Source organism: Gavia stellata, chromosome 6, assembly GCF_030936135.1.
Source record: "Gavia stellata isolate bGavSte3 chromosome 6, bGavSte3.hap2, whole genome shotgun sequence".
Classification (NCBI taxonomy): Eukaryota; Metazoa; Chordata; class Aves; order Gaviiformes; family Gaviidae; genus Gavia; species Gavia stellata.
Genome location: NC_082599.1, coordinates 40,007,157 through 40,024,927, shown reverse-complemented (window position 1 = coordinate 40,024,927; position 17,771 = coordinate 40,007,157). Strand labels below are relative to the sequence as shown.

At 37.3% G+C, this 17,771-nt stretch overlaps 1 protein-coding gene across 1 annotated transcript in view; it reads left to right on the top strand.

The window, feature by feature from the left end:
• Positions 1-17,771, top strand: part of TBC1D5 (TBC1 domain family member 5) — a 189,955-nt gene that overhangs the window by 26,254 nt on the left and 145,930 nt on the right. Inside the window, exons 2-3 of the mRNA XM_059818281.1 lie at positions 3,179-3,245; positions 17,245-17,353. Of these exons, the coding sequence (XP_059674264.1) occupies positions 3,179-3,245; positions 17,245-17,353 (176 nt within the window). The remainder of the gene's footprint in view (positions 1-3,178; positions 3,246-17,244; positions 17,354-17,771) is intronic.

Below are 17,771 nucleotides of genomic sequence, written 5' to 3'. Positions count from 1 at the left end.
CTGAGTGTACCTAGGCCTGTCCAGGTTTGGTAGCTGCTGCTAATGATACGATAGCGCAGCAAAAGCAGCTCTCAGGAAAAACCCCCAACAATAGCTTGTATGACCGTGAGATTTATTAACAATGGGTGTACAATTAAGAATGCTAAAGTATTGTGGCGGTCATTTAAATAAAGGAAATTACTGTCTTCTGAGAGGGTGCTTCAGAATAAAGCAAGCTACACTTAGAGTAGCTTGTGAAGGACAGCTCAGTGGATGTAGCAGACCCAGGATCCCACCAAATGTTCATTGTGGGATCCTGATGAAAGAACTTTTATCACCAAGATTCTGGTTTTCTTTGCAGAGTCCTGTTGACTCTTCAAGCAGGACAAATGGTTTAGCTGAAAGATGATAAAGGCCTTGCATTTTTTGAGATATTCTTAAACCTTGTTCTTCAGAAAGGAAGAAGATTGTGTTGCCATTCTTGAAAAGAGTCCCAAAAGATATTTTTCAGCATATGAACTTAGCATTGTGAATGAGTTTTCTTTTTCAGTCTGACTAGTGTGATAGGTGAATGCTTAGGAATTGTCTAAGTATCAATAAAGTGCAGTAGTGCATTCAGGACCCATTTTGATGTGCTGTGTCCCTATAAGCAATTGCCCAGTATCACTGCACCTAGCCATATGGCTTTAAAAGAGACTGAAGATAGTTCAGTCATTTCTCTGAATGCTCAGGATCAGATGTGGAGATGGGTAATGTATGAAAAAGCGTATTACTTAAAATTGTCCCAATATGGGAGGCTATGTTCCAAGATACAAGAGAAAAAGGAACAGATGGTTATTAATAACGGGAGGGTCGGCTCCTGGATGAAATATCTGGTGTTGTTAATTTAGTTAAATTTAGTAAACAAAAAGCAGATTGATTAAGTAGGATTTCCATTTTCAAAATAAATTGAGAGCGCTAATTAGTGAAATCAACTGGACTGAGTGATTTTAGACTAAAATGTAGTAAGAGGTTTGGGATTTATTTTAGACAAAGGTGCAAAAGTTAATAAAAAAACGCATTCCAAATTAGATGAGAAAAAACGCTTGGAAGGAAAGTTTTATGCCAAAGTCAATTATTAAGGATTTTTTAAGGAATGTCTGGAGTAAGCAAAGATCCTGAAAGAAAGAGGAAAACAGGTTGATCTGAAAAGAAGGCTACCTCTTGGATATGAGAAAACGTGGGGTTATAGTAACAATTAGCAAAAGTTAAGTTGAATTAGATCATAAGAACAGAATTTAAATTAACAAGAAGATATTACTTGAGTATGTAAAGAAGCTTTCCAGGGAAGAAAGAGATAGAACCATTGTGCAGTGCGAATGGACAAATGATATTAAATGTAGTCCAGGTATGGTCTAAATCTGAAAGTTTTAATTTTCAGTAAAAACAAAATTTCAGGCAAAGGCCTGAAAATAAATAAATACAATAAAAGGGAGTGTTGGGTAGATATTATAAATTAGCACAGCCAACGAGGATTAAAGCATCTGACTTGCAGAGTAACTGTCTTTCAAGAATACTGACAATTACTGCTTCATGGAACAATTTTTTAGCCTTTTAATTTATGGCTGATACTCTATAATTGAAGGAGGGGAAATGTAGTATCTGTACTTAGATTAAGAGAAAAAAAAAGTGATAGCAAAGCAGCTATATAGGTTGACTATTATCTGTGCAGGGCTTTAAAAAAGTTTTTAAGGAAGAAGTAAGAGAGAAAAGAAAAGCAAATGGCATAACTTTTAGTGCGGGTTTTTTGTTAAATGGGAGATTGTGCCTAGCTAACCTGCTAGCCTTTCAAAATATACATTAAGGAAATACATTAAGTCTATCTGGACCTAGTAAACCATCTGATGTAGTGCCACAGGAGAGGTTATGAAATAGAAATGATGGAGAGGTGGAGTTTGTGGTGGAACTGATCTTACCCAATATTTTCATTTGTTGTCTTGCCACAAAGTGAGAGACTGCACTGATGGACTTTTATGAAGAAAAAATACTAGAAGGTAGTATCCAGTGCAAGTATAAAGTATTTAGGTAGGACTGGTCCTTTCTGAGGAAAAGAGGACTAGATACACCATGAAATAGTGTGAAATACAGTATTGTACTAACAAGAATTTTTACTGTAAACTGCAAACTTCTTTTTGTAAAAAAAAATGGAGAGTAAGCATGTAGGAGAGGTGGTTCAGGATGGCTGTGAAACTGCAGGATGGTGTGGCATGACTATAGACTGTATCAAGCAAGATTTTTTTGATAGGGAAGAAACCCACTGTCCAAAGATTCAGCTGATTAAACTTTTAGTATGCTGTCTACAGCTCCTGTCCCTTCTTTTCCATGCATAAGAAGGACTGATTTAAACAAAACATGAAATAAGGAGCCTCATTTAGGAAAAAGACTGAAGGAACTTGATTTCAGTAAGCAGAACAGAGGACACAAAGGTGTGCGATGCTATCTGTAAATGAATTAAGGAAATACACAGCGACATAGAAGAATTATCATGCTAAATGACAGGTTAGGCAAGAATAAATAGTATAAAAAGGGACGTGAATAAATTTGCCTTGAAAAATAGATGATTCTTTATGGCTTTTAACCATCCTTCAATAGAAGTAGTTATTATAGAGAGGAAGGTTTCCTTGTAATCCTTGGTTTCTATGAATGTCGCTGTTCTATGTATAAACAGCCCACAGGATGTAAAACAAGATGTTTTGCAGCGGTGTTACTTAGGTAGTTTCAGAGACGCTTTGAACTTGTGCTATGACAAAAAATATCTGGTATCATGCAGTCAACTTGAAAGTTTTCACAAAATAGATGAATTTTTACATTCTTTGACTTAGTAAAATCAAACTCATCTATTTATATGGTATACCTCTGTAACCTTATACTAGTAAAATTGTATTTAATAAGTTGAGAAGGGCCTCGATCAAAACTTTAAGTGAAATTAAATCTCAGATTTTCAGAACATTCAGACTCCAAATTGAGCATGGAGGTGAGTTGTCTCTCTTGCCACCTGTAAGAATTTGAAGACGTGAAGTTGAGACTTGTCTGTGTAAGTTTTGTCGTAAACGAAAGTTAACATATATGGTAAAATCAATTGCAATTCTCATCAATATTGTGTTATTTATTATCAGCATTTGTCTTGTAACAAAAGTGTTTTCTTCTATTTTTGTATTAGGAGGATCAAATGAAAATGGAAGCACACAACACACCTCAGATTCTGATGGAACATTTATTTCTTACAGGTTGGTAATATTTTATATCTATTTTCCAATGTTAAAAAGTTTGAATATAATAATCAGCATAATGTATTTTAAGCAAAAGAACAGTCCATATATTTTAAGAATATTGTACAATCTAAATTGCAACAGTCAGTAGACTTTGGACATGAAGGATTTAATTAAGGAATGATCTGAAAAGTGGTTTTCTAGAATTTTTTTTTGAGAAAGCTGTTCAAAATACTTAACTGACAAAAGTACAAGATGTTTGTAAGCCTAAATATTTTTGAGGCTGGTTTTTTGTTGTTGTTTTTTTTTTCTCCAAAGTATAGAATCATAGAATTATTTAAGTTGGAAAAGACCTTTAAGATCAAGTCCAACCATAAACCTAACATTGCCAAGTCCACCACTAAACCATGTCCCTAAGCGCCTCAAAATATGCAATAAAGTAGAAATTCTCACCTAAACTCATAGCAGCTAAGCTAAATGTTGTTGAAATATTTAACTCGCCAGGGACCACCTTTCTGATCTTCTCCAGAGTAATTGGATCTATGGACCACATGGAACTCTATTTGCTCATGATTTCAAGTCAAAAACCAAAGCCAGGACTTGTTAAATTTGATGGTTTCTGACAGGAAAACAGTATTTCAATTCTGTTGGTAGCAGACACCAGTTAAAGAAACATGATGCTGAACAACTTTTTGCAGCACTGTCACTGTCTTGCTTGGGTACATACCAGAAGGTGTCTTGTACGTGAAAGCACGGGAAGGTAATAAGCAGATGTGTAGTTTCATCCTTCAGTCAGCAAAATACTGCCTCTGCTGCAAATGCTAAATCTCTGTCCTTGTGACCAGTAAATTAATAGTAAGATTTGTGCTAATCAGAATGACTGCATCTGATTTTGATGCTTCAGTATGGTAAGATAAAACAAGCTTACCACATGATTATTTTGGATTCATTTAGTGAACTATGAAGGACGGCATCTTTTTCATTTTTTGTTTGTAGTCCACTGGAGTCTGTACTTCAAAGAACTGTAGGCAGACAGGCAGGAGGAACCGGCTTGTTTGCCTTGTCCTGGTTGCAGCCGGCTGGGTGGGGAATATCGCACCGTCTTGCAGGCAATGAGCTGTGCTGGGCATGAAGAGCCTTCAGGTGCGGGGTTGCAGGCTGGAGGCTGAGAGATTGCTGAGGAGAGCAGGGAGCAAACAGCCTGGTCTCGAGGATGTTGAAAAGACAGACTTTTCGTAAGGACCTAGAGGGAACAGCAAAGAGTTTGATGCGATTCAAACACCCAGAGCAAGCTTCTGAACTGAGAGAAAGGTTGGAAAAAAGGGTGTGCCTGCAGGGACAGTGGGACAGGGGAGGTTTGATTTACCATTTGCTTCCCATTTTCTGTATTGTAGTAAGTCTGTTCTAATGAAACCTACTTTGTGATGATACAAAACCCTTTGAGGGTAGTTAGCAAGTTCACTTTGAGAAAAATATGTTAGCAGATCCTTTTCAGGTTTCTGCCTGACTCAATTTCTTGTCATATTTGTATTCTCTAATGCATGCAACATACTATCTAAGTTAAAAGAAGGGCTCAAAAATACCACCCAGAATAATCTTCATATTTTTTAGGTGAGAAGCATATGTAGATACAGAGACTAGGAAGCAGTCTCTGAAAAATAGGCAAGATAGAATTTAGCCAGATCAGCAAAAGGAAAGAGTTGAGGACTCTCTCTGCCATTAACTCCAGGACACTTATACCTGAAAGTCACTAACTCAAGAGCGCCAGCTGTTGTACCTGCCAAGGTGAAACCTGAAGAAGCAGCCAGCTTCAGCCAGGCTCTGGTTCCATGGGAGTGTAAGCTGTGGGGCTGGGGTCCGACCCGGTCTTCCTACCCCTTCTTCACTCATCCAGTGGCGCTTATCTCTCAGTGAACCAGTCCAGGGGGATAAACTAGCCCAGCTGTAGTGAATGCTCAGCTATCTTTAATGCTCAACAAATAAGAGGAGGTTAAAGCCGGCCTTTGTATCTCCATATTCCTTAGTCCAAAGTGCATATAAAAACCACGACATTGGCTATGACTTCCACTGAATAGTAATTGTATTCTGTCAGAGAGGATTACAGCCCAACTTGCAAAACTGAAGTTAATTGATATTTTAAAAGCGGTCCCGTATACCACTGCCAGAGTATTATTGTATAATTAGAGGCAAGATGATAAAGCAAGAGAGTATCGTACATATATGTGTCTGTGTGAGTGTACGCATATATATACAAAAGAATCCTCTGACTTTTAATAGTTGGCAAGCTAGCACTGTTATTAAGTAGTATTACAGTGTTTAAGGTGTGAAATGAATATTTTCTGCTCAGTGGCAAGTAACTCCCATCATATAATGTGACCGGCTCTAAATTTGCTAGTTGGGTTGAATATTGTGTTGATAGTTACAGTTCTGTGCTGCATGTTAAGTAAAAACAAGGAGGTAATACCTTACAAAAGATGAAAAGGGAATCTGAAACTACCTTGAAAGGTAACGCTGGTAAATGGTTGTTGTTTCTTTAAGGATTCATTAGAGATTTGGACTTATTTTAGGATACTGTCGATGAATATTTTTCCAGTAAGTTAGTAATTCGATAAAACTGATTATAGTCTTGTTTACTCTATGTTTTTTAGTCTATTGTATTTTAAAAAGACTGGCTGGTGAATTTTTGCCCTAAAAGAGGCAAAGGCATCTTTGGATCATGATAGATGTCATGCTTGCAGAGGCTAATACATGCAAAATTCTACTCGAAATTTTTACTGAGACAAAAGCTGCTTCATGTTTTATCAGTAGCAGTCTCTTTACAATTTATTTGGAGAAGAGGCAACTCCAAATGTTTAAAAACATTTGAAAGTGAATGTGTTTTGCTGTTAAAGTGCTCTTAAGAGTACATTGGGTTTACCACAATAAAAAAAAGATTGGGGGGGAGGTGTTACTCGATTCCAACACTTTTTACTTTAAAGGACAATTTTACACTATACAGTACAAGACTCCAAGTGTGTGTGTATGTCTTAATAAAGGATGTCAGATCATTATCCTTTGATATATTTATAAAGCTCCAGAACTACTTGTATGGTTTTATTTTTAATATGATGGTGTCGCCTTAGAGTTTGTGGCTCTTGCTTGTGTTGATCACAGCACAGATTTAATGCTGCTTATGTTCACATAGTGAGCATTTCCCTTTAGGTCATAAAGTTTGTAAGTAATGTAAGTGAAAAGCACATGTGACTGGCACATATTTCTAAATATTCTGTGAGTTTGTGAATGCATCCTGTCAGGTCCCAGAGAATTTTCTAGTTGGTCTTCAGGCTCTGATGGAAGTATTCTTTGTGTACTTGAGAAGAAGCTTTACTGATAAGAAATTATGAAAATTATTTCCTCTAACCATGTCATCAAAGGTTGAAGTTCACTATCAGAAAAATTTGAACAAGGATTTAGACATATAGTAACTCTCATCTTTAAAACATAAAAAACTTTAGGAAAATATTTGAGCTCCATTCTACTGTATTATTTTACTGCTATGGTTAAAGCCTTTTCTGGGTGTGCAGATTGGATGGACTTCACCAAAAGGAAAAGAAAAATAGGTGTGGGTCTCTAGTTTCAGTATCTGCAATGCAGTGCCACTGTAAAGTAGAAATACTGTCTTTCTCCTGCCTTCCCAAGGGCAGCTGACCTTCTCCTCGCCAAAGAGGTGAACCCCTTGCCAGCACATATGACTACAGACTATTACATTAATCTGTTTAGCCTCGGTACCAGCTGCTTGCATGTTTTTAATTATCTTATTAGATGGTATAACAGTGACCTATGAAATAAAATGAAGGTGAGTATTTTTTAACTTTATTTTACAAGCTATTTTTCTAAATATATTTTAATGACCTAATTATGACTTTTAGGGAGAGCCATTGATGCAGACATTCAATTTGGCTGATAGAATCTTACATCTCAAGGACACTTATTTTCTTCCAAGGTGGATTCATACATTAATACTGCTTCTAATAAATATATAGCCTAAAAAAAAGCTCACTTTTCATTCTTGTGTTGTTAACTTACTTTATGATTCAGACACCTATGACTACTATGCTGAATAATTTGTTAATACACCTCTGCACTTGTATACAAGTTTAATTTCTACCCCATGTATCAAGATAAAGTTCTTCCCTGTGTGGCTCAAACTCCATGACAAGCGATGGTTGCTCAAAGTTGTGGGTTATGTAGACAATGTATATTCCTCCTTCTGCGGATATTTCAAATAGGCAGCAGATCTAGTATAAGAAAGACTTTCGTATTCCGTTTTCTTCCCCTGACTTCTTACAGATTCTGCTTACCAGATGTTTTCTTTCTTACTGCAAAAAGGCAATGTGGTCCTGCTGGCTGAGGCATGTTTTTTGTGTGCCAGCCAACAACCACAGGACTGATACTAAGCATACAGAAGAAAGACAGCAAGGGGCGCAAGCTGTTCCTCCCTGTTCCTACCCCCTTCCAAAAGTGGATAGTGAAACTAGTTTAATTCCTGTTTGACCTATGGCTTTTCTCGGCAGCTGAGCCAGAAATGGCCACATAGCCTCTGTTCTTATATGTTAAACATAGTGCGAAGATGTAGGCGACTTACCTACCTCCACCTTGTGGAAAACTCTTGTTTTAATCTGTTAGGAAGCAGCCCGTTCCCATCTGCACAAGCCTATTTGTCTTGTTCATACACAGGTGGTGTTTCTTTATTGTTTTACTTTTAAGCCACCCCTGTGCAATTATAACGTATTTTTTCTAACTTTGTCCACTATGTGTCCACACATAATCAAGAGCTGTAAAGAAGCAGCTTGTTTCTATTGGAGTTTTCAAATTGAGATACAAAAATTTGGGAATAGAAGGTGAAGCAGTGAAGTGGCACTGCACATCTGCTCTGTAAGGAGAATTCTCAGGGCTTGCATCCTTCCTCTCTTTCCACAAAGAAGCGGTAAAGCTGGCATCCGTGTTTGTTTTGTCTTACCTAGAACCATGTGCTGGCTGCTGTCCTGGTTCATGCCTCTTTATGTGCGAAGAGGCCTTTTCAGTGCAAGTTAATTTTGTTTGAGAGCCTGTAAACTCTCCTTGAATTTTGTGATTCTTCTGAAAGATTACGTGCTTATAATCTTTCTCTGGATGTGGTAGTCTGTGCCAGTACACTCATTTGGTCCCTGTTTGTGAAGAAGTTAGCAATTGCATCTTGCAAATCTCATAGTTCCAGCAAGAAAAGGTGACTCTCTGCACTGATCACAGGTTTCGTCCAACAGGTTTTTTTTCTCCAAATCCAAGATCATCACTGTCACACCTGCTGAGAGCTTAGAAGATTTCTGATTTTCTCTGAATTCTTTCAAAGTTACTTTCTTTTCTTTTCCTGTTTAAGGACCCTTATATAATTTCCATCTCCGTCTTGTCAAACGTCTTTTATTGACTTCTTCCTTCCACAGCTGATCCACTCTGCACTCCTTGCCTGGTGTCCTAAGGAATTTGGATGTCATAAGACAGGGAAGAATAAGTTGTGACTGAGGAGCTGAAACCCTATATGCAGTATACTTTTTCTAAGATCTAAACATTTCAACAGATATAAATTGTGGATTTTTTTTAACTTTTAACCTGTGAAAATTATGTTACTTTCTAAAGAGGTAGAAACAGAAATATAGGCTTGCTTTCTGTATGCGGTGTGATCCCTTAGAAAATAGCGGAAAGCAAATTTAACAAATTTACTTAAAGCCTGAGATGCTCTGAACAGAGAATTGGAAAGGAAGGATTGACTACTAGCATCTTTTAGTGGCAGAATGCTTCTTGACGAATTGGTAGCAAAGAGGAAAGAGTTAGTACATGAAGAGAGGCCATGGGAAGGAGAATGGTAGTTTAGCAAGTGAAAATTTTTGTTTACTTTTGTTTTATTCTGTTGTACATGAAAACTAGCATGTATACCACTGACACCATATTCAGCTGATGTCATATTTTCCCTTACTAATGTTTTAAGTGTTTTTCATTATGGATTTCCTTTACTTTTCCACTCTCAATAATCTTTGAATGATCATGGCAGTTGGGAGAGGTGACTGAGGACTGGAGGGAAGCAAAAGTCACTCCTATCTTCAAGACAGTTAAGAAGGAGGACCCAGGGAACTACCGGCTGGTCAGCCTCACTTTGATCCCTGGAAGGTTGTGAAGCAGCTAATCCTGGGAACGCACATGAAGGACAAGAAGCTTTATCAGGAGTAGTCAGCATGGCTTCACCTGTAAACCCTATTATTCAAAATCCTAAAAATGGAATTAGTTTGTTTTAAATCAGAAGGAGGAGACACCTGTGGCAAGAGCAGAAGAAAGAAGGTCTGTCAAGTGAAAAAATGATTTTCTAAGCAAAGATTCAGTGCTAGGCTGAATAGCATGAGCAGCATAGCATTTGAGGTCAGGAATGTCAGGTTAGAAAAATTTCAGAAGTATTTTGTTCTTTTTTTTTTTAATGAATATTTTCCTTTTTTTAAGCACCGTTAGTCCTTTAGTAAACTTGGCAAAAAAGAAAGGAACCCAATGGAATTGCTCCTGTGATTCTCATTTTGGCCCCCAAACCTTTCACAATTCTTCCTTCTAACACTACATCTGGCAATAATGAAGTTGAAATATTTATTAAAAGTTCTGAAGGTCAGTCGGTCTAAGTAATGCAATGAACTTCATCAGTGTCATTCATTTAAAACTCAGAACTTGTATCACCTTTGCAGGAACGTGACTAGCGCTGACGGGTGAATGGCACTGTATTTTTCTTGGTGCTAAAGTACACCTTTTAAGATCTTAAACATGTTGGCATGAGTGTCTAGTCCATGAGATGTGCAGTGACATGAAAGCAAGAACATCTGCCACAGAACTGGGAGTTCTTGGCTGAGTTTAGCAGCACGAGAACCTGGCGAGGATCAGTTCTTTGCTCAGTACTAGCTCAGTGCTGGGGATTTTAAATGGAAGAAGTGTTGTGTGCTACACCTTTGTAACAGAAGGTTAAACCAGATACCTTGATTTTCCTACATTCTGTTCAAAATACCTCTGGTGAGTGATTTCATTTTGGTTTTTAAAAAAACCCAACACCATGACCTAGAACTGTAAGTAAAAGTTGAAGGCAAGACGGCAGGTTTGAGGAATTACAGTTTTTGATCCAAAGAAGCTTGAAGACAAAAGCTATCTCAAAATAATGTACAAGTGAAATAAATGTAAAGCGCAAAGACTTGCTTTTAGTAAGACTATGTGGTTTTTAATGATGGTAATAAAACCTAGTCAGTTCAAGAGATTAAAGATATATCATGAAATTACTTACTCATTTTCTTATGTCATTGCATGGAAATTGGACGGATTTACAAAGTTAAGATGAAACTAACAATATTAACTACAATTTTGCATTTGTCACCCTGCACATCATAAAAATCATCCAAGTTTTGAAATCAGGTGCATATTTTTTAATATTGTCATGACTACACCCGTTCTAGACCTGCTCTAGCTAGTCAGGTTTGAATACAGAAACATTTTGGGGCGTATTCCTGCAAAAAGTATCTCCAGTCTCCCCGTTACGTCCATTTTTTTAGTTTGATGATTTGTAGAGCTGTAGCTTTTAACTTCTGTTACGTACTACAGGAAGCTCTAACTTTTCTCTTTCTTAAAGAATGCATGTGTGTTCATGTAACAAGGCTGCATGCATGTGAACACACAAAATTCACAGAGCTCTGGTTAGCTGCGGGTATGAACTAGCAGAAGGGAAAAATAGCAAATCTGATGGTGGAAATACCAGTTAGAAGGAAGCAGCAGGTAGTCTCTCTGCAGCCTGCATCATGACTAAAAAGGTGGAGGGAACTAACATTAAATGTTTAAAAGTTTATTGGGTGACTTTCCCTCACTGCATGTTTGTATCTCTCCCTTTGCTATAGAGGAAGATTAGCCACCTTGCTTAAACTAGGTGCCCATCATTTAGATGACAGACTCTCGGAGGCACGAGAAGGCCTGCCTTGCCCAGGGAACTCTAGTCAGGACAACGAGAAAGTAAATGTTCTGCCTGTACATGCAAAGGATTTCAAAGGTGGTGTGGGCGTTCAAACTAGAAAGCCTTGAATCTGCGACTGGCAAATCAGTTACAATACAAAACCAAAAATAATTGAACATAATACCTAAATTTTGTTTTGTCAAAATAATGAGTAGAGGAGAACGAGCTGATGAAATTTAGACTTTGAAATGGCTGTAACAAGAATTCTTCTACAAAAGCTAAACGATTACAGGGTTGGAAGTTAGGTTGTCTCCCATGGCCAAACCTGGGTCTTCGGCTGAGAACCACCAAGGCGAAGTAGACAATTTGGAGTATGGAGAAAGGTATCCGAGGTTCTGCCTCAGATGCAATGCTGTTGTACGAGAGGTGCTGGCAAAGCGTCCCGCTGCCAGTGCAGCCTTATTTCAGTTCCCTGGACTGTACTACACACACGCCAGTAGCTTAAAGAGCATAGCTAGCTAATAACCTGAAGTTTTTGCTGGAATGTTTATGTTAAGAAAGTGATTTTACCTTTCTTCATGCAAACCTTTTTAACTGTATGTCAGCCAAAAGTGGATGAAACCTGAACTGTAGAGAAAAATCTGGCCTTTGAATGTTGAGCCTCCCAGCAGTGCAGCCATGCATATTCACACTTACATGGCTGTTAACTCTGCCTCATATCCTGAGGCAGGAGTTTGAGAAACAGAGGAAAATACATATATTTTCCAAGCATATTGATAAGCCTTCACATTAAGGCTGTCAAGTGGATTTTCAGGGTAGCAAATAAAAATCCATGTGTTTCAGTAATGGTTTTGTTTTAGAAACTTACTGCTTATTACTTGATACTACCTTTCAATTGCTTTTTCCCCTGTTCTTATAGAATTAACTCTGTTTTCATTACATTCCTGGCTGTTGCCTCATTTTTTTCTCAAATGTTCATTTTATAGCATAATAAATAATACAAACTATGCATGTTTCTTGGATTTATGCAGTATGTTTGAAAAGAACTGTTGCTTCTATTTAAATATAGATACTACATTCACTTATTGATGTTCCTATCAATAAAGACCTCATACTGCAAAACGTATGACACAAAAATTCGAGAATTTGTTTGCTTTCTGATGGCCTGTTCAGTAGCCTGTTGCTTCATTGGGTGCCTCTGGGAAGCTGATTTTTGGTCTCAACATTTTAAAAAGCACATTTTGAAGATTAACAAAAAATGGTATGAAAAAGTGAAATTGACTTTTCTGGGAGAATGCACACTATTTTGTTTTAGATTATTTTGCCAATACTAGCAGCACTGCTCAAGAGTTTTCTTTGGATCTCTATGAGACTATCCATTTTATCCTTCAATATTGGTCTAGAGGGTAGAATAAGCTCGAGATTTAGATTGAAATCTCAAATATGTATGCAAATGTTCACACCTTTCAATAGTGTTGCAGTGTTCTTTTATGAAAGGAGAAATATTCCTTGTTATCTAAATGTTGTTGTAAATACTGAATTGGTCTTGTTTCATCATGGGCACAAAAAAAGGGATTTCAAAACTTGACATAAAATATTTTAAAAATGCATGAGATAAAATAACTATACCCACTTTCTAATGACCTGATAGATACTAGTTTCTTCGTTACCCAGTTTCAACTGAAAGTGAAGTAATTAGGGACAGTAATATTTACCTGGTAGGTCTGAGCCCCTGCAGTCCCAGAACTGAATCTTTGCCCTTTTTCAGTGACAGAGGTTGTAGTTTGATGTGACGATTCACATTTTTAGATTTCTGTGGGTTTTAGTGTCTTCCATAGAGTTTGATGTTGTCTGAACATTGTAGTACAAAAATGCTTCTTACACTAGCTTTCAACTTTGGAAGGATCTGCATGTGTATACATCTGCAGCTTTATCCTGTAAATAGGTAAATGCAGAAGTTAACTAGTGGTGATAACTGTCTATGCTCTACCACTCTTCCTCAGTTGTATTTCTTCCTCTTCTGAATAGAGTATTTATTTTGTGATGAGCTTAGGTGGGCTACAGTTGCATTCTTCTGCTATCTATGCTCCATGCATTGGTTTTGTCATTATGCTGCAGATCGAAATTTAGCAGCAGAGCCAGAGGCTGATGTTCCACTGCTGGCTATCAGTGGAAGAAAGTCTTTTTTACCTCTCCCCAACACTGACACAGCTCAGTGTTGCCTCAGTAAAACTCTGGGAACTACTGTTTCAATTCCAGAATTATTTTCCAGGCATCGTGTACATTAGTGGTGTCACTCATTCTTAAAGAGTTTATAATTGCTTGTTCCTCTCTAGCTGTGCCATAGTGGCATTCCAGTGTCTTTTAAGAAGAAGCTAGACCTCAGGGATTTAAATACCTTTTCAAAAGTGGTATTTAAGTGCATGTAAAATTTTACTTAGACTTTCTGATGTAAAGTCCTGCTCACTGAGCTCTCTTCCTTATAGTGTGTCATTGGAGAGAGACATTTCTCTTCCAAGTATTTGGACTTTCATCTCTGAAAATCTAATGTTCGTAATTGTCTTAACAAGCATCAGATCCACAAAAGATGTCTTGTTGGAAAGAAAGAGAAGAATAAATATGCTTATATATGGTTTGCTGGGAGATCAACCTCATTCCTTATAAGCAAGGAAGTGTGTGTATTAGAGCGGACCCCAGTATAAAATTCTTTTGCAGAGTCAAGCTCTTGTAGTTATGACATAAATGTGTGTTTCAAAAGATGGAAAAGAACAGATGAGAACTGAGAACAAACCTTGCAGAATGAATCTGCAACCTTCAACCTTCATCCCTTCTATTGACTTGCTTGCTTTTTCATTTGTACATATTGAGCACTTTTCCCACTTCTAAGTAATGCAACTGTCCCTAACTCATGCCAATAAATATTTTACATTGGACGGTTACTGCATAGATACAGCATGTGAAATTAAGTTTCTTAAAGAAACATTAATTCAATTACTTTTTCCTTGTGCAGGCCCTGTATTACGAACACTTTACAATATGTACGATAGTATATTAGAAAGGATATTTAAATAAGAATATGAAATGAAAAAATTATATACAATAACCAGAAAACATTAACATTGGCATTTGCCTTTATTTTAATTGTACAACCTAAAGGTGGTATTAACACATGATTATGCATTTAATTTTCTAGTTTGATTAAAAACAATGACATGTGCTTATTCATAGTTTAAGTGGTTCCAATTGGCTCTTGAAGTCTTTCCCTTCAGTGAAGAAAATGGGATGTGGTAGACTTGAGTTCCAGTCTTCATTGCTCATTTCACTTTGACCAATGAGTTTTCTGCAAGCCTGGGTTAACAAGGCTCATAGATATTAGTTTACAGAGTAGGGTTATATCATTTTAAAAGTTATCCTTTTAGAATTGATAGCTTGTTGATATTACACAGCATTACCATTACTGAAACACTCTGTAGAACTGTAAGGCTTCATTTATTAGCCTTCATTCAAAATATTTGAGAAATGAATTAGTGAATGCTGTTCAGAAAGGATTTTAGATATCATTCAGCTCTGCTAAAACTGAAGCAGATTCCAGCTTCCAAGTCTTTTTTTTTTTTTCAGTTGCTCATAACTTTTCTTTTTAGTGATCCCAGCAGCCAAGGGGGGATGCAGAGGAGATATGATCTTGCCAAATTTCTTTTGGCTGTTTTAAATGTAATTTTGTTCAAAACGTGTTTGGAATTGCATTACAAATAGAAAAAGAAAAAAGACAAAGCACAGTATCTGCACTAGTACAATTTAAGAAGTGTTGAAATTACTTTCTTACTGTGTAGCAATCACTCCCAGCAGTTGGTGGAAAAAATAACCTGAAGAGTTTCTTTCCTCTCTGTTCTTTCTATTCACAGTTACACTGGTTGAAACCTTTTGCTAACTCAGCTGACATACTGGCATTTTCAAAGACGTTGTGGGAATGTCATCCACTTGCAGAACAATGTGAATAGCTTCAGAGTCTGACCTGTTGTGTGCGCAGGGCAATGTGTCACTCTTGAAGCATCGCTACCTTAGGGAGGCAGCTTGGCAGTAGTTATAATGGCCAATGATGCTACAAAATTTACAATGGCAAACGAAGAATATTATACATGATAGAAACAGGAGGGTTATTTAGATAGGCATAATGTACTGTAGTTACTGAAGTATAAATGACTGTGAAAGAAAGGGCCAGATTTTTCTCAAGCTGTGTCTGCTATATACCATACGTTGTATTCAAAGGAGACAGAATCATGGTAAACAGTTGTAGGCAGCTCACTGCAGAAGGTGAGGATGTATGGGAGACAGGGAGCCAGTGAAATGACCAGATACTCTTTCTGACTTGGAGAATGGAGGATGTGGCAGGAAGGAAGGAAGCTGCCCCACACCATTGGAGTTACGTGCTGCTATTTTGGTCACTAGGGAATGTTGGCAGAAGCTAAAAGCGGCCCTAACCCCTGCAAGCTAACACTACTTTAGTCGTCTTTGTCCTTATCTGGAGTACCTTCGCTTTTCAAAGTAGTTAATAATCAAGGCCCAGAAGTAAACACCCATTTTTTAAGAAAATGATCCTAGCTAAAAGGTAATGCATTCACAAACACGCTTCTGGTCTCAGTGTGGATTGTGAGTTCACTCACTCCTGCCTCAGAGGAACAGGACCATAAATTCCTGGCTTGCCAAGTCCGTTCCCCAACTATTCCCAGCAACTGTATCATATAATTCTGTTCTGAAACGGAACAAGTTTTATCGAAAACAAGGTTTAAAAAAAGTCACCCTCACAACTCAGCTTAAAAGGCTGAAAACTATCTAACAAAAGATTGCATATATTTAGGGCCATTTGCAAAACCAGAGTTTGTTGGTATTTAGTATAACCCACTCTGTGACCCTCCTTAGTGAAGGAAATCTGGTGAGATCTTACCCTGGAGTCACAACAGTAGTTTCCCTCTTTCTGGTTTCATTTGGTCTCCCAGGGAGAAGTAATAGTCTCCCATGTGACAGTGGGAGAGGGAGCTGTTCACCTCAAGGACATGCATTGAAAATAAATCTGAAACACATTTCCTTGCACATAACCCAGCTCTTTACATTGAAATTACCCTTTGAATTTTAGAGTGGTTGCAGAAAGTCTGTGAGCAAGTCTTGGGCTACTAAGACCATCAAATGGCTTATTCTGTTCTTTCAGTAGAAGGTGCAGGAAATATAGATTTAATTCTTTTATTCAAACTCAGTAGATGGTTTGGGACAATTAATTTCCAATTGTCTCCCAGTAGAGCAGATTTACTTGTATATTAATGAGGCACAGGTGTTAGGCCCCTGGTGCCTGCATGCCTGGGAGGCATATTTAGGTTGTTTATCTAGTCAGCCATAGGTACTGCAAGGTACTCAAGCTTGCCTTTAACAGTTTATACAGTGAGGCTTTTTAATTTTTTTGATGTTTTTTTTAAATTTGCTAGCACCTGTTAAAATTTTAAAACTGATCATGTAGAAAGAAGTAGGAGTGATTCCAATAGTAAATAGCACTAAATGTTAAAGAAAGTCATCTTCTATTATGCTTAACTGCCCAGCTTGACATTAAGAAGAAAGGAAGGTTCATTTAAGCAAATATGTCATGTGAGGAGCTAATACAGTCAACAGTATACTTTTCTGTAGCGTATTTTTGGAATAGGTACTTCTTTGTCTACAGCTGAAACATGAATGTGCTTATATTAATATTCATTTTTCTTGTTTATTCACTGAACTGCAGTACCAACATTTTAGAGGAAATGGAATAGCCTCCATAGACATTATGAATTTCAGTAGCTGGCATAATTATAGCGATCTACATATTCATTAAATCCAAAGAAGAAATGTGTCCAAAAAGACAGCCATGCGTTTAGAAATGGTACACAACTAAATATATATATTAAAAAAAGTTCCTTTCCTCTGTCATCCAAAATTGTGTAGTGTCATATAGTCCTTAAATCAGCTAAGACTTTTTTTTTTTGTTTAAATGTTCATTCCTTTTGCTTTTGCACACAGTAAAGAATGGGAAGAACTATTTGTAAACAACAATTACTTGGCAACTATACGGCTGAAGGGGATTAATGGGCAGCTGAGAAGCAGCAGGTTCCGTAGTGTTTGCTGGAAGGTAAGAAGAGAAAATATTTATTTACAGTTTGTGGTTGAAATATATCAACACATTACCTGATGCGTTGGAAGATTATTGATGCAAAGAATCATGAATTTTCCGAGAGACTTCATCCCAATGTTTTCCTACTCATTTTTATAATTCATAGGACATTTTCTAATCACATTGAGTTGCCTTAAAGCTGAATTGTGGGTGATAGCAAAAGATTCCTGGGAAAGAACATCTTTGTGCTGGGTGGTGTATTTAGAATTGAGTGCCACACAGCCATCTCTCCTCTCAGTCTCCACTGCACTGGAAATAAAAAAGAAGTTAGTCTCACAATTTATGTTTTGTGGAACTTGGGACTCCTTTAAAATCAGTCTGATGGTTCTGCTAGCAGCTTTTCCCAGTGAAATGAGAAAATGAAGACCAATCCCTC